Source organism: Epinephelus lanceolatus, chromosome 5 (genome assembly GCF_041903045.1).
Source record: "Epinephelus lanceolatus isolate andai-2023 chromosome 5, ASM4190304v1, whole genome shotgun sequence".
NCBI classification, from domain to species: Eukaryota; Metazoa; Chordata; class Actinopteri; order Perciformes; family Serranidae; genus Epinephelus; species Epinephelus lanceolatus.
In genome coordinates, this window is record NC_135738.1 from 17,902,119 (window position 1) to 17,917,952 (window position 15,834).

General features: G+C 41.5%; 1 protein-coding gene across 1 annotated transcript in view; it reads left to right on the plus strand.

The window, feature by feature from the left end:
• Nucleotides 1-8,925: 8,925 nt before the first annotated feature.
• Nucleotides 8,926-15,834, plus strand: part of LOC117262420 (1-phosphatidylinositol 4,5-bisphosphate phosphodiesterase zeta-1-like) — a 30,336-nt gene continuing 23,427 nt past the window's right edge. Inside the window, exons 1-2 of the mRNA XM_078167800.1 lie at nucleotides 8,926-9,115; nucleotides 11,823-12,024. Of these exons, the coding sequence (XP_078023926.1) occupies nucleotides 8,926-9,115; nucleotides 11,823-12,024 (392 nt within the window). The remainder of the gene's footprint in view (nucleotides 9,116-11,822; nucleotides 12,025-15,834) is intronic.

Sequence of the window (15,834 nt, forward strand, 5' to 3'; positions counted from 1 at the left end):
TTTTTTCAGCACTCTGATGACACAGTGAAGCATCGACCAATCATGTGTTTTTGTGACTAGCTCTGATGCTGAGTTACTTAGCTTAGTTAGCTGACGCATCGCTAGCTTTACGCTAAGCTGTGCACGCAGGGATGCAATAGGACGGCAAAAAATGATGTTGTAATGGAGTTTAGACGTTGATCAAATACACAGATATTTTTTTAACACATACAAACTTTAGATGAGATGCTTTGTGTAGGGTGACCATATTTTGATTTCCAAAAAAGAGGACACTTGGCCCGGCCGCGAGATAGCCTACTTAAATGATACTCGCAGTTTACTCAAAGATGCCTTATAATTTTAATATATTTAAAGTTTATATGTATGGATAGAAAATTCAGTTATATTACAAAATAATATCTCTCAAAGACAGAAATTCAGATAGGCCCCTATAGATAGGGGACACATACACACACTAGAGTGTGGCTACCCGATCCGAGCCTGACGGGTCCCAACGGTAGGCCTACCCGACAGGTAAATGTATAAATTGTATTCGGGCTCGGGTCGGATTCAGTCAGCTTTCAGTGAAAATGTAGTGTAAAAATAAATAAAATCCTATTGTCTGTCCTGTTTATTGCTTGGGGAGTGTTATTTATGTGACAACACCTGAACATAACACACACACACATTGGCTGTTTGTTTCTACCTCTCCCCTCGCTGGAAGCCTCGGACCTCCCGCTGCCCACCTCTGCCTTGATTAAACGCTGAAAATTGAATAAAAGAAGGAGACAGGTTTTTCCTATTTTATCTTATTTTGTTATATTTCTCCCTCTCCCCTCGCTGGAAGCCTCGGACCTCCCGCCGCCCGCTCCAGTCTCAAACACGAAGGTCTCCCTCTCCGCGGAGCACCCAGGGCGCACGCCCGGCCTGTTAAATAGCCTGTAACCATAACAACTGTGTGACACAAACTCAGTGCTTTAGTAATTAAATAATGTTGGGCTTGGCTCGGTTTCAGACATAACAAAACAGAATGACTGTTGGGTTCGGACAGAAATATGCGGCCCGTGCCGCACTCTAACACACACACACACACACACACACACACACGGAAAACCGGACATTATCATCAATTTATAAACACCCCCCGGACGCCCCGGACAGGACGTGAAAAGTGGACATGTCCGGGCAAAAGAGGACGTTTGGTCAGCCTAGCTTTGTGGCAAGTAGCGAACACGCAGAAGCCCGTGACAACGACTACGGGTACCACACCACTGTGTCGCCAGCCACTGAAGTCGTCACAGGCTTGTGTGTGTCTGCTACTTACCACAAAGCTCCTTGGCTGATCATCTGAAGTTTGTATTTGGTCAAACCTGGCCAACCTGGGGCGGCACAGTGCTGCAGTAGTTAGTACTGTCGCCTCAAAGTCAGAGGGTTACAAACCGTCAACTGGCTGGGGCCCTTCTGCGTGCATGTTCTCCTTATGTCAGTGCGGATTTTCTCTGGGTTCTCCTGAACCCTCCCACAGTCCAGACACATGCAGGTTAATTGGTGACTCAAAATTGCCCATAGGTGTGAATGTGAGCATGTCTCTATGTCTGGTGACAGTTTGACGACCTGACCAGGGTAGCCTGCCTCTCACCCGATATGGTGGGAAAGGCTCCAGCTCCCCACACAACCCTGTAGCAGGATAAGATAATGAAGATAATGAATGAATTTTGCCGACTCATGGCATCCTTGTGTGCGCCGCAATGCACAAAAAGCTAGCATTTAGTCAGCTCATTAAGCAAAATAATACAGTACCACAGCTAGACACAAAATATGATTGGTAGATGCTTCAGTGCATCACTGGAAAAAAGTTCAAGCCAGCTCAACTTTGGTTTGTAGCATGTCGCGCCTGTCCACAGCGAGTGTCAGGCATCATGTAGCTTCATGTTACTGGCTTCCATTCACTGACTTTTAGCTCGTAGCGTGAACACAACATAACATTCAAGTTCATGTCAAGTTCAACTAATATGCTTGCAACCTAATACACTGCAAAATACTGACCATATCTGCAAAACACTGACTTTGAGATGCTACATCATGGATTTTAAATAAGGAACAAAATCTCAGATCTCTCTTTAATCTAAACCAAGTGTTGCATTAGTTAAAACAACAAACTAGAAACAGGATTTCTCAAGTCTCAGGTTTCAAAGTCATGTGCTTTTAATGCCAAACCACCCACTTTGACCTCCTCCTACTTCTCTGTGGTTGACAACACTGGGAAAGTTGAAAATACATTTCCGCCAACACACAGTCAGCAAAGCCAGTTACAAGTAAATTAATATTTTCTAGGACACAGTGTTGCTAGATTATATGCTACGAGTGTATAAACCATACATGCTCATACAGTATGCCAGAGCTCACAGCTCCTCACCTCCCTAGTTATCCCCTGAAATCAGGCATTACCACTGGCATTCAGCTGTCTGACTCAAAGCTCCAACGGGCCAATGAATACCAAATGAGCCGGTGGAAATCCAGCTGGGAATACATTGTCAAAAGGAAACATGGCCTAGCCTCCACCCCCTTATTCAAGTATAGAGTCACATTTCAAAAAGGTGCACAAGTCTCAGCTCTTCTCATCTTAAGCATGTGAACAGGTGCAGGTTTGACTCTGCCTTGGCACAGTATTAAACCTGAGCCCTGGGTTAAAGATAAAACCTTGATCTCTGCACATCGCAATGTGATATGAAGCAGAGTGAACTGATTTTCCCACAATGAGCAGCACGGACGATGCGGCAGATTGCTGGTGCATCTGAGCTCCACATGTGTAATGTTTCATTCCCACACACACACATACACAGAAATACGCGTAGGGGCTGCTGATCTTTTATTCACCATCGACCCTCCAACATGCACAGATGCACACAAGCACAGAAGCAAAGACTGACAGCTACATATACAAGCGCACTCTGCTCCCAGATGAGTCCGACTAACCGACCGTGGAGAGGGAGGTGCAGTGATGCAGAGACAGGGGCCATATACAAGGCTTCATGTTCACTGCGTGGGAATTATCACATCAAACTCGTATGCCCAATGGTTCTGACAGGCCCAAGGCTGAGCCATTACAGCCCGGTGTAGACAGGGATGACTTTGCTGGACTATGACTAGGCAATGACTATTGTTGTGCACCAGTGATTCACACCACACCAATAACATTCAGATTTACACAGACAACCAGGGAGGAAGTTCCTGTCAAAGTTGCTAAAACAACCAACACACTGGCTGTTGCAGAGATGAGCTTTCATGATGCGTTCACACTTTTATCCGCCGTGGCTTTGACATTTTTGAGAATGTGGACTTTATTCCGTGAAATTATTACCATTGAAATCAATCCCTGGTGCATCGTAGGCTATCGGCATTTATTTGCATGATGTATTCAGACAGCAGCGCGGTGCACCCTGTAGCACTTGTAGCAGAGATAGGAGAGGCCAGTGCCTCAATTTACTGTGCTGTTGTAGGAAATCACAAACAGGAAGTCATTTGGACCAGACCAGAAGTAGAGAGCACTCAAATAGCTTACATATCTGCTGCATGATTGACTAAATTTATTGTTATTTTTTAAAGTTTAATCTGCATTTTCATCTAAATAGTGATGCTGACTGGCTGATAGTGGCAAAGATTTTTGGAAAATGCCTTCATCTTGTCCAGAAATATTAGAGCATTAGACAAATATGCCTTGTGCTAAATTGCAGGTTGGTCAGACTCATGATCACTGAGTTATCAAATGATACATTATAAAATTTTGTAGAGTAACTCAGAGATGACGTGTTCTGCTCTCATCTAAATTTGGTAGCAATTACATGGTGCATTTAGGAGTTATGGTGGTTTGTGTCAAACAGTCCAAACCTGAAGACCAAATATCAGAAAACATTATGAACAAGCAGGGCACTCAGAGTGTGGATACCTTCGCCAAGGCCAAATGAACTATCTCGCAATATTAATGAAAGTGAAAAATAATTTGTGTGTCCGCCAAGTAATTTGGATCAGCTGCAAGAATGAATGTGTTCTTCTTTGGCCCATGCTGCACCCTTCAACCAAGTTTCATGACAGTCATGCCAGTAGTTTTTCAATCACCCTGCAGCAACCCAACAAACAAACAAACAAACCAGACCAAAAACATAACCTCCTCATGTTGTACTGAAAAAAAGAATCAACAAAGATGCTTACAGATCTGCAGGGGCTGTGGGCAGGCACAGTGGTGCTTTGAGCTAAATGCTAATGTTAGCATGCACAGAGTGACAATGCTAACACGATTATGTTGATCAGGTTTAATGTTTACCATATTCACCATCTTAGTTTGGCATCTCAACCAGGCCCCCAGGAACGTGCTGGGCTTTGAAGCCAATTTTCGTGGCATCTAAACAGTGTAATCACACAGTCACATGATGCCCGTGGCCCCAAAAGATTTCTCCCATTGACTTACAGTACAGGCCAAAAGTTTGGACACACCTTCTCATTCAATGCGTTTTCTTTATTTTCATGACTATTTACATTGTAGATTCTCACTGAAGGCATCAAAACTATGAATGAACACATGTGGAGTTATGTACTTAACAAAAAAAGGTGAAATAACTGAAAACATGTTTTATATTCTAGTTTCTTCAAAATAGCCACCCTTTGCTCTGATTACTGCTTTGCACACTCTTGGCATTCTCTCCATGAGCTTCAAGAGGTAGTCACCTGAAATGGTTTCCACTTCACAGGTGTGCCTTATCAGGGTTAATTAGTGGAATTTCTTGCTTTATCAGTGGGGTTGGGACCATCAGTTGTGTTGTGCAGAAGTCAGGTTAATACACAGCCGACAGCCCTATTGGACAACTGTTAAAATTCATATTATGGCAAGAACCAATCAGCTAACTAAAGAAAAACGAGTGGCCATCATTACTTTAAGAAATGAAGGTCAGTCAGTCTGGAAAATTGCAAAAACTTTAAATGTGTCCCCAAGTGGAGTCGCAAAAACCATCAAGCGCTACAACGAAACTGGCACACATGAGGACCGACCCAGGAAAGGAAGACCAAGAGTCACCTCTGCTTCTGAGGATAAGTTCATCCGAGTCACCAGCCTCAGAAATCGCAAGTTAACAGCAGCTCAGATCAGAGACCAGATGAATGCCACACAGAGTTCTAGCAGCAGACCCATCTCTAGAACAACTGTTAAGAGGAGACTGCGCCAATCAGGCCTTCATGGTCAAATAGCTGCTAGGAAACCACTGCTAAGGAGAGGCAACAAGCAGAAGAGATTTGTTTGGGCCAAGAAACACAAGGAATGGACATTAGACCAGTGGAAATCTGTGCTTTGGTCAGATGAGTCCAAATTTGAGATCTTTGGTTCCAACCACCGTGTCTTTGTGAGACGCAGAAAAGGTGAACGGATGGATTCCACATGCCTGGTTCCCACTGTGAAGCATGGAGGAGGAGGTGTGATGGTGTGGGGGTGTTTTGCTGGTGACACTGTTGGGGATTTATTCAAAATTGAAGGCACACTGAACCAACATGGCTACCACAGCATTCTGCAGCGACATGCCATCCCATCCGGTTTGCATTTAGTTGGACGATCATTTATTTTTCAACAGGACAATGACTCCAAACACACCTCCAGGCTGTGTAAGGGCTATTTGACCAAGAAGGAGAGTGATGGAGTGCTGCAGCAGATGACCTGGCCTCCACAGTCACCGGACCTGAACCCAATCGAGATGGTTTGGGGTGAGCTGGACCGCAGAGTGAAGGCAAAGGGGCCAACAAGTGCTAAACACCTCTGGGAACTCCTTCAAGACTGTTGGAAAACCATTTCAGGTGACTACCTCTTGAAGCTCATGGAGAGAATGCCAAGAGTGTGCAAAGCAGTAATCAGAGCAAAGGGTGGCTATTTTGAAGAAACTAGAATATAAAACATGTTTTCAGTTATTTCACCTTTTTTTGTTAAGTACATAACTCCACATGTGTTCATTCATAGTTTTGATGCCTTCAGTGAGAATCTACAATGTAAATAGTCATGAAAATAAAGAAAACGCATTGAATGAGAAGGTGTGTCCAAACTTTTGGCCTGTACTGTACATGGAAAAAAAGACGCCTGTTACATAATTTTGAGAGTCACAACCCTGGCAAAATTACTCCTTTCACTTTAGGGATTTGAACTTGATCTTGGTCTAAATGAGCATTCATTAATATGTTTTACAACAAAGAAGCTGCTCTGCAGTGGGCTGATTATGATTATTTTGTACTTAAACCTTGCAGTGTTAATAGTGAAAGCAAACAAATCTATTTACTATGAAATTCTCCATTGCCCTACGACACATTTTCTTTTTTGCATTTGCAATCCATAGCTTTCCTCACTAAGGAGACTCAAGACTAGCCATCACTAGACTAGAATCACAAGACTAGAATCTCTTTAAGGCTGCAACAACGATAAATAAACATTAAAATGTTAAAAACAACTGTTATTTATTTCCATATAATTTTTTGTCAAAGCCACAGGGTCACAGGTTGCCTACCCCTGAGTTAGTCCATTCAATTCAATTCAATTTTATTTATAAAGCCCAACATCACAAATCACAGTTTGCCTCAGAGGGCTTTACAGCATATGACATTCCTCTGTCCTTGGACCCTCACAGCGGATATGGGTCCAAGGACAGAGGAATGTCGTAGTCCAGTAGTCGATCACCATCACTAGAGTGCGACTAACCACCTAAGAAACTAATCATCTAAGAAAGAACCTATGGGGGTCATCTCAATATCTGATGGACCAAGTTTAGTAAGAATAGGATGTTGAGATGTAAAAAAAAAAAAAAAAAAAATGGAATATCTAACACAGATTTAAATGTAAAATGAATAATTTCTACAGACTTGGTCATCCTTTTTTTAATATACAGGAAAAAGACTCAGTTACTGAAAATTGGCAAAGTGACATCTTGCATGATGAGGTGGGGTATTTTATTTTATCATTATTACTAATTTATGTAGTTACCTGTCTTCCTTCACAGACCGATATGTCCTGTTTTGTTCTTGTTTCATGCCTATCTTCTACCTAGTTGTAAACTGTTATTTGTTGTTTTTATTCCATCATGCCTTTGCTTTTAATCAGTATTTATTTTCCTTTCTCTTATTCAGATGTATTCAGTTTATTGTGTGCTTTGGACATTTTGTCTGGGAGAGCTGGGTTGAATGTTTGATTCATGTGGCCACTGTGTTATTGTGTTTGTGTTAAAAACTATAATAAAAAATATTGACAAAAAGTGTAATACAAAATATTCATAATTTTGCTTCGACACTGCAATTCAGGAGAGAAAAAGTTTTCACTTGTCAAGCACTCAAATTTCACTGAGATCTGTTGAGTCATTTTTTGAACAATCAAACAGGAGTGAAAACACATCCTTCATTGTGGACTTAGCCTAAACTGGAGCTGTTTATATTTGATCATTGCAATATGCTGCAGGTTTACACTTCTAATCACACTATTATACTACGACACTACTGCAGATATAAAGACTCAGTCAAAAAATGTGAAAGTGAAAGACTCTTCACTCAACTGAGAGAAAGTTTTCACCAGGCAGGAACATGAAAGCAAAGGTTCTTTCTTCACACACTCTGTTCTGTCTGTATTTTACCACCACATCCACCGTTCACATCTGAAACAATCAGAAGAGACAGACACAGAGTTTTAATCTCCCTCTGCTGTATATGAGCTCCGCTGTTTTTCAAACACATCTCCATAGAACATCAGAATGTTTTGTCACCATGGCAACAACTTAGTGTACCTCTCCAGAAACCTGCTGAGACATCAGATAGTTTTAAGTGTTTTTACACCCAGCGGACATCCTGTTCCTAAATATCGATACTTCTGGGACCCAGAGACCATCGGTAACCTGAGGTAGGCTGTTGTTTAGATATCTTACAGAGTCCCACTGGAGCCGCAGCTAGCTAATTCCCTTCAAAGTGACAGAGGCAAACATGAGTGTAGTAAATGTGACAAAGGTTTATCCACAACTTTTATGTAATATCAGTGATTTTTCTTGGCTTAATAGCCAAATTTTACACATGATACAGCACTTTGAAGGGATCATGTGGTTGAAATACAGTTGCTGCGACTGCATAAAAGGTGAATGAAGATTATAGCAGAGCTGGTTGCTTTGCATTGCTCACACTGAGGCAACAGATGCAGCGGGAGGCCAGCCCACTGCAGGGTACCCGGTGACAACACTGGTTTAGGCATATGTCTGAACTGTCAAGGGCTGCAGAACAGAGAGATGAAAGGTATGGAGGGAGAGACGCACACACAAAGCCAGGGAAAGTCACAGACACTTTTGTCTCAGTGACTGAGAGGAATGACAAGGAGAGGAGAGGGACTAAAAAAGAGAAAGTCACACAGACGTTGCCTTAGTATTTGATGGAAGTAAGAGAAACAGAGAAGAGGGGGAGGGTGCAGTGTGAGAGGATGGGAGAACTTTGTGCGGAGAGAGGACCCTGACTTCTCTTTTATTCTCTCTCATGCTGAGTTTGAAAAAGTAGTATTTCAACAGTGAGCTCAGGTAAAAGCGAGGATACATCTCTGAGTTGACATTTTTATTCACTATTTCCTGTATATTTTTAGAGAGCAAGTGATGTGCTGTGTCTTTGAAAACACAAGTGTTTGAACAATCTACAAGATGACAACGTAAAGAACAATCTGAAGTATTATGCCTTAAAAGCACCTAACTTCAACGCTTTCTTCCTTCTTACTATATCACCACAGATATTGAGCCTCACAGACAAACACATGCCTTAAATAAATTATTAGTGGCTACATATCTTCTCAGAATTGCATGTTGATTTTATAAAAGTTGGAAGTTTCACAAACAAACTTAAGAGCAACTTCCCAGGATCGACAACAAGGCATCAGGAGGCTGTAATGATTGTGTGCAGGGCAAGATGAAGAAAGGAAAGCCCCCCTCCTCCAGGAGAGCTGAAATCCAGCATCTGTACCAATGCTACGCCTCGGGCCAGACGACTCTGCCTGCCTGCGCCCTCCTCAGGTTCCTCCACAAGGAGCAGATGGAACTCGCAGCAAATGAGGAGACAGCAGAGAGCTTGATTGATAGATATGAGATTGAGGAGACAGGTAAGTGAAAGCAGAGCCAGTGCCATGTCAGGCTGCTTGCTGCTCATTACTGTGGGTAAAAAAAAAACTAGACTCTTTAAGGACTAAGGGGTTTGTCACGTAATGATGCTAATTTAGTTAAAACAGAAGTCAAGGCTTAAGCTCCAGTGGTGCCAGGCTGACAAAGTGATTTGCTGTAAGCCCAGAGGCATAGGGGTGAAATGACAGACGGAAAATGAAAGAGTCAGGCACGTCAGTGGACTAGTGGACCAGATGTTGTCTAGGGCTCAGTGTACTGCCGGCTAATTCACAGCATTACAAACAGCAAAATGGCAAAAAACAACAACTAGTCTGTGCTGAGCCAAAGACCTCACTTTTTCACTTTATGGTATAGTCTTTGGGCAACAAAGTGTCTCGAGGAGCAGCTTTTAGCTTTTCTAGCACCTCAAATAAATTACATGAATGCAAAGGAGGGCTTTTTAAACCGCACCGTACTTGCTGAATTCATCCAAAATTTAACAAGAATCTCAAAGCGAACTGATCTAAATTGCTGAATGCACACATGGTGTAACCTCCAGGTTTAGCCTATCGTTAGCAGCACAGGCAGCAAAGCGCATCTTGTTCACACCAGACACTTTGACTTGTCATAGCAGAGAAGACACAGGTGAAACAAATTTTGTTAACGATGGCTCAGTTACATCAAGAGTTCCAGTGAGCCGGCCAAGCAGTGACCTCCAGGGCTGAAAAATGAAGCCATCATGGAGGTGCCAAAAACTGTATTTGAATCCATTTTGACCTGAATACTAAAATGTCCAACTTTACAGCAGAAATAAACATGTGCACAGCTTGGTACAAAAAAAACAGTTTAGTCTCTGTAGCTAATCTCTCCCTTCATGACAAGTGTACACCTGGTGAATTGTTTTATAACTCAGCCATTTACATTTTATTCAGGCTTGAAGTTATGCATAATTAAGGCTGTGGCTGCTTTGAGTGACAGGCTGTCTGCAGATAGTGTCCTCAGCTTCCCAGTCAGATCCACCCCTCACTCTGCGATCCATACTAAAAACGTAGCTACGTACAAACAAAAGCCAAAAATGGTGTGTGCCAAAAAATATTTGACAGTTTCTACAATCAGGCCAATTTCCTGTCTCCAAAATGTTCATACGCATGGGTCAAAGTTTCTCCCATCAAGTCTGTTTTTATATATTACAACTTTTGCGTGAGAAAAGCCTAGTTTTGTCTTCAAAAAACAAGATGGCAATGGCCAGAATGCCAAACTCGAGGCTTAAAACCAGAGTCCACGAACAAATGGGTGAAGTTACCGTAACTATGTCGATTATTTTTATGTATATGGACCCAGCATGCACAACACCAGCAATGCAGTTGTTTAAACATTGTCAATTACACCTGTTCTTTTCCAGCTATGACGAGCTAAAATGTCTGCCATGAAAAGGTCTATTTTAATGCTGTATTTACTTGCTCCTCGGATGCTCCTATTTCCCAAGTTGTAAAGTTGTTCTCCCGATTAAGGTTTGTTCTTGAGCTTTAAGTCATAATGTTGAAACACAGGACACTACAAGGACGATGCATTGTATTTTATTGTTTTAGAGCGCTTAACATCCCGGTTAAGATTCATGTTCCTGGGGCGTTGGTGGCTTAGTGGTAGAGCAGGCGCCCCATGTACAAGGCTGTTACCGCAGCAGGGGTTCATCTCCAGCCTGTGGCCCTTTGCTGCATGTCATTCCCTCTCTCTCTCCCCCTTTCACACTAGTCTGTCCTATCAATTAAAGGCCAAAAAGCCCCCCCAAAAAAAGATTCATGTTCCTATCCAAGTATGCAGAACCAGTTTGAAGCTTTAATAGGATTTTGTCCCAAGTACATTCCCCAAAACAACCAAAATATTCCTTTAACTTTATTATCAAGATGAATGCTAATAAATTACTTTTCTAACTAATCTAGGTCACTCTACGTGGACAGCAGCTAACAGTTACAATCTAATATCATCTAACAAAGTACATGTGAGCAAAAATTAATATGCAATGGGTGAGTAATAAAAACTTAACACTAACCAAACATTTACTTTGTTCAGCATGTTTCTGCGTAATATGATGTCCACTTGAGGGGGTGTTCATGTGAATCTTTCCATTGGGAACTTACTTTTCCGATTATTCCAACATCACATGAATGCAGATCAGTGATAGGATGTTTCTTACAGTAGTATAGTAGTTTCAAAGTTGTAGTTTACTTTGAGTTTCTAATCAAAGAACCAGATTTGTTTCAGCGGTAAATGGTCGATGGACTGCACTTGTATAGCGCTTCTCTAGTCTTCCAACCACTCAAAGCGTTTTTACAATACGGCATATTCACCCATTACCACACACAGTCGCACACTGGTGGCTGAGGCGACCACACATGTGCCACCTGCTACTCAGTAAGCATTCACACACACACACACACACACACACACACACACACACACTGATAGGACAGCCATTGGGAGCAATTTGGGTTCAGTATCTCGCCCAAGGATACTTCCACATGTGGACTGGAGCAGCCGGAGCTCAAACCTCTGATCTTTCAATTAGTGGACGAGAACAGAAGTTTTGCTTGAGGTCACTAGTGTAGCTGTCTTTTATAATCTTAAAAGTTTTTTTGAGCTTAGCAGAGGAGCTGATGCTGGATTTGACTGTCACTGACAGTGTTACTCTGCTTGTTCCTCCTCCTCCAGCCAGAGAAAACAGATCCATGACATTTGAAGGATTCCTCAGGTACATGGAGTCCAAAGACTGCTGCGTGTTCGACCAGGCCCACACGTCTGTGTACCAACACATGGACCAGCCTCTCACTAATTACTTCATCTCCTCATCACACAACACCTACCTGACTGGAGATCAGCTGGTGGGAAAGAGCCACCTGGATGCCTATTTATGGTATGAAAGTACAGTGACTACAGTACAGCCTGTGTTCTTCTTCATGACGCAGCACTACAGAAAACCACCTCCACTGTCAGAGAAAAATTCCCCACATGACTCGTCACAATTGTGTTTTTCCATCTGTAACCTCTGGTATATATATATATATATATGTATATATAAAATTGTACAGACATAGGTTACATTTCACTTCTAATCTGCTGTTTAACGCAGGACAAAACAACTGATAAGACCAATTTAAACACCATTTGGCTCTGATATAGATCTAAAGTGCCTCTCAGTACTCTATTACCTTCTCTCTAAAGTCTCTCCTCCAGACTTACATGTGTGTTATCAGGATTTTCTCATTTCATTGACCCACTCGTGCTGCTGAGGCACACTGAAATTGCTGTGTTCCCTTTATAGGACAATGGAGGCGATTACAAAAGGGGCTGATGGCAGCAGAAGTGCTGTATTTATGGTCTCTGTGAAAGTGCTGAGTGCCCTGGCCAGCTGGTAGAGTGGAACCCTCCGAACCAGCAGCCTGGAAGCTCTGGTTTACCGTAATAATGAGGGAATCATATAGAGAGGAGAACAAAGTAACAGGAGGAGAAGGTGGGCTTTTAGAAATCCCACTACATCACAGGTCGAGGGAGAAAAGGAGAAAATGACCAAATGTAGTTTGTTAGAGGAAGAAATAAAATATTCTCTAGGGCCTATATGTTGTGAAACAAGGAAGTGACAAATGATGGTGACATTTTAAGATGCAATTAACTGATTATAATTCATCACTGAGACCTTGTTGTAGATGAAATGTTTTAGCTTTTAAAACACGTACATGGGAACTTAATTGTGTATTTGTAGATATAATGAACAGTAACAGCATAACACATTCAAAGTTTGCACTGGAGGAAAACATTGGTGACATTATTGTCTGGTTGTGTCCTGAAAGCATAGTGGTTGAGTAATTTTTCAAAATGTTAGGTGATAAGGTATGACTATCATGTTTGTGCATGAAGGAAGGAGCTACAGTGAGAGAGAGAGTTAGCCTAGCTTAGCATAAAGACTATAGGACACAAGGGATACACCCATTAGAACATTTAGGCCCTGATCAGGCGGATTAATGTTGCCAAGCAATCCTTGAATCGCCAGTCCTTAGCTTAACTGCTATTTCCTGTGAGATAAACTCATAGATCTGTATCTTAAAGGTCCAGTGTTTTAGATTTAGGGGGATTTAGTTAAATCTAGCAGTGAGGATAGCAGACTGCAACCAGCTGCAACTTCTCCTGGTTAGAATTACTTCAGTGTTCATTGTTCAAGGAGGTTTTTACTTGGAGCTAAATTATCTGCAGACGTGCCCTCGTCTCTAAAACAAACTGACATGGTGATTTAAATTGGTAAAAACATGAATAAAGCAGTCTGACCTTTAAAAACAAATCAGCGTTTTTTTCCCAATGCTCTCATCACAGAGGGGCTACTAACTACAGTGGCAAATGCGAAAACACAAATAGCCCTATCTAGAGCCAGTGTTTGGTTTGTCCGTTCTGGGCGACTGTAGAAACATGGCGGTGGGGGTGACCTCTGGCTCACCTGGTAGAGCGGACACCCCATGTTGGCTGAGGCCTTTGCAGCAGCCTTGGTTTGATTGCGACCTGCTGCCTTTTGCTGCATGTCATCACCCTCTCTCTCCCACCCTTCCTGTCCATCTTAAGCTGTACAATCAATAAAGGGAAAATGCCCCCCAAAAAACAAAAAAAGAAATATGATGCCACACTCTGTAGACAAGGACCCACTCCCTATGTAGATATAAACAGCTCATTCTAAGGTAATAAAATCACAATGATTATTATTTTCAGGTGATTATAAACTAAAGAAAACAAACTTATTATATCAAGTTCCCTTTCTGCCAATAAATCCTCCTAAATCCTACACACTGGACCTTTAAAGTCTGCATTAAAAAAGGACAGGTGGAGGGTACCTGGGGAATGGTCATAGGGAAATGGAGATCTATTTGGGTACATGAGACCCTCAGAAAGTGCAGAAATCATAAGTATCACCAGCTGGTCCAGGAGTTTCGCCTGGATGATGGTCGGTTTAAAGCTTATTTTAGGATGAGTCAGGGACAGTTTGACAATCTGCTGTGAGTCGTCCAGCCTAAAAGTAGTTGAGGCTACAATTTGTTCAGATATGTCTTGCAGCTTGCCTATGAGGGATTTAAAATGAGCTAACATTAGTTTAACACCAACCATGTTTGCTACCACTTGTTGACACCATCATTTTAGCAGGCCCTCCTTTTAACCCATCTGATCGGAAAATGGGGAAAAAAAATGCCAATAACGTCAGGCGCTTTTTTCCTCTGTGAGTCTGAGTCTGGGTGCTCTTGCAAAAACACAAGGTGCATAGAGCTGAAAAACGCAGGGCAATGCAAAAGCAGTGAGCAAAACACTTCACAGTCATTTAAAACAATTATAAAAAGCCACCTCAGGCTGCTAAAACACGCTTTATCTAATCAGAGCCTTAAAAGTCAAAAAAGAAAACACTGTATCTTATGTACTTATGTCACTTTGTAAAGTGGCTCACGCTGAAAATAACATCAACATTTTGCCACATTTAGCTTCAAACAATGTTTAAAAAAGTATTGTGAATTTTTTAACGTCACCTTTTACCACATTTACAGCAATATTTGTTAACTTAGAAATATATTAAATAGTTAAATCTAAATATTAAATGTGGCACCTAAATGTTAAATGTTAAATCTAAATATAAATGTTAAATCTAAATATTAAATCTAAATATAAATGTTAAATCTAAATGCTAAATATAAATCTAAATATAAATGCTAAATATAAATATAAATATAAATGTTAAATATAAATGTTCTGGGTGAAACTAAATATTTAGCTAATATGCAAATTCACACTGCCGGTCACCGCAAGTACCAAAATAAAAGCTTGAGATGGTCAGACTGTGTTTTTAGAATCAAATAACGAATTAAAACCAACTTATCGGGGGAAATGGACACTTGAACATACATTAGCATGATAATAACTACCTAACTACCTAGTTTAGCTACATATATATATGCATATCTCACATTTTTCACGTCACTATATCACCGTTTAGACTAATCTGGTGTTTGTAAAGTCTATAAACACAATGATTGAACAAACATTACTATCACGTTCTGAAATTAATACCATGGTTATCGTAGATTAGCGGGGCTAACCGTTCGCTGTTAGCCCCGTTAGCGGTGTCTGTAATGACTCATTAACTCTAAACGGTCCGTGAAAAAAAAATATTTTTTTCCAGCGGATGTCTTAGTTACAACATGATTGAGCTAACTGGAGTAGTTTCATGTCGTATCGGACAACGGGAGGCTTTTAACAGATGACGTCCTGATGTTAGCTTTGCTGCTGCTGTTAGCTGTCCCTGTCAGCTGCAGCCACTGATGCTTTCTAGACATCGTGATTTCCCAAAACTGAATAAATACCACACATTGCAACACAAAACTGCTTTGCTAGCTCAATCATGTTGTAACTAATCAATCAATCAATCAATTTTATTTATAAAGCCCAATATCACAAATCACAATTTGCCTCACAGGGCTTTACAGCATACGACATCCCTCTGTCCTTTGGACCCTCACAGCGGATAAGGTAAAACTCCCCAAAAAAACCCTTTAACAGGGGAAAAAAAACGGTAGAAACCTCAGGAAGAGCAACTGAGGAGGGATCCCTCTTCCAGGACGGACAGACGTGCAATAGATGTCGTACAGAACAGATCAGCATAATAAATTAACAGTAATCCGCATGACACAATGAGACAGAG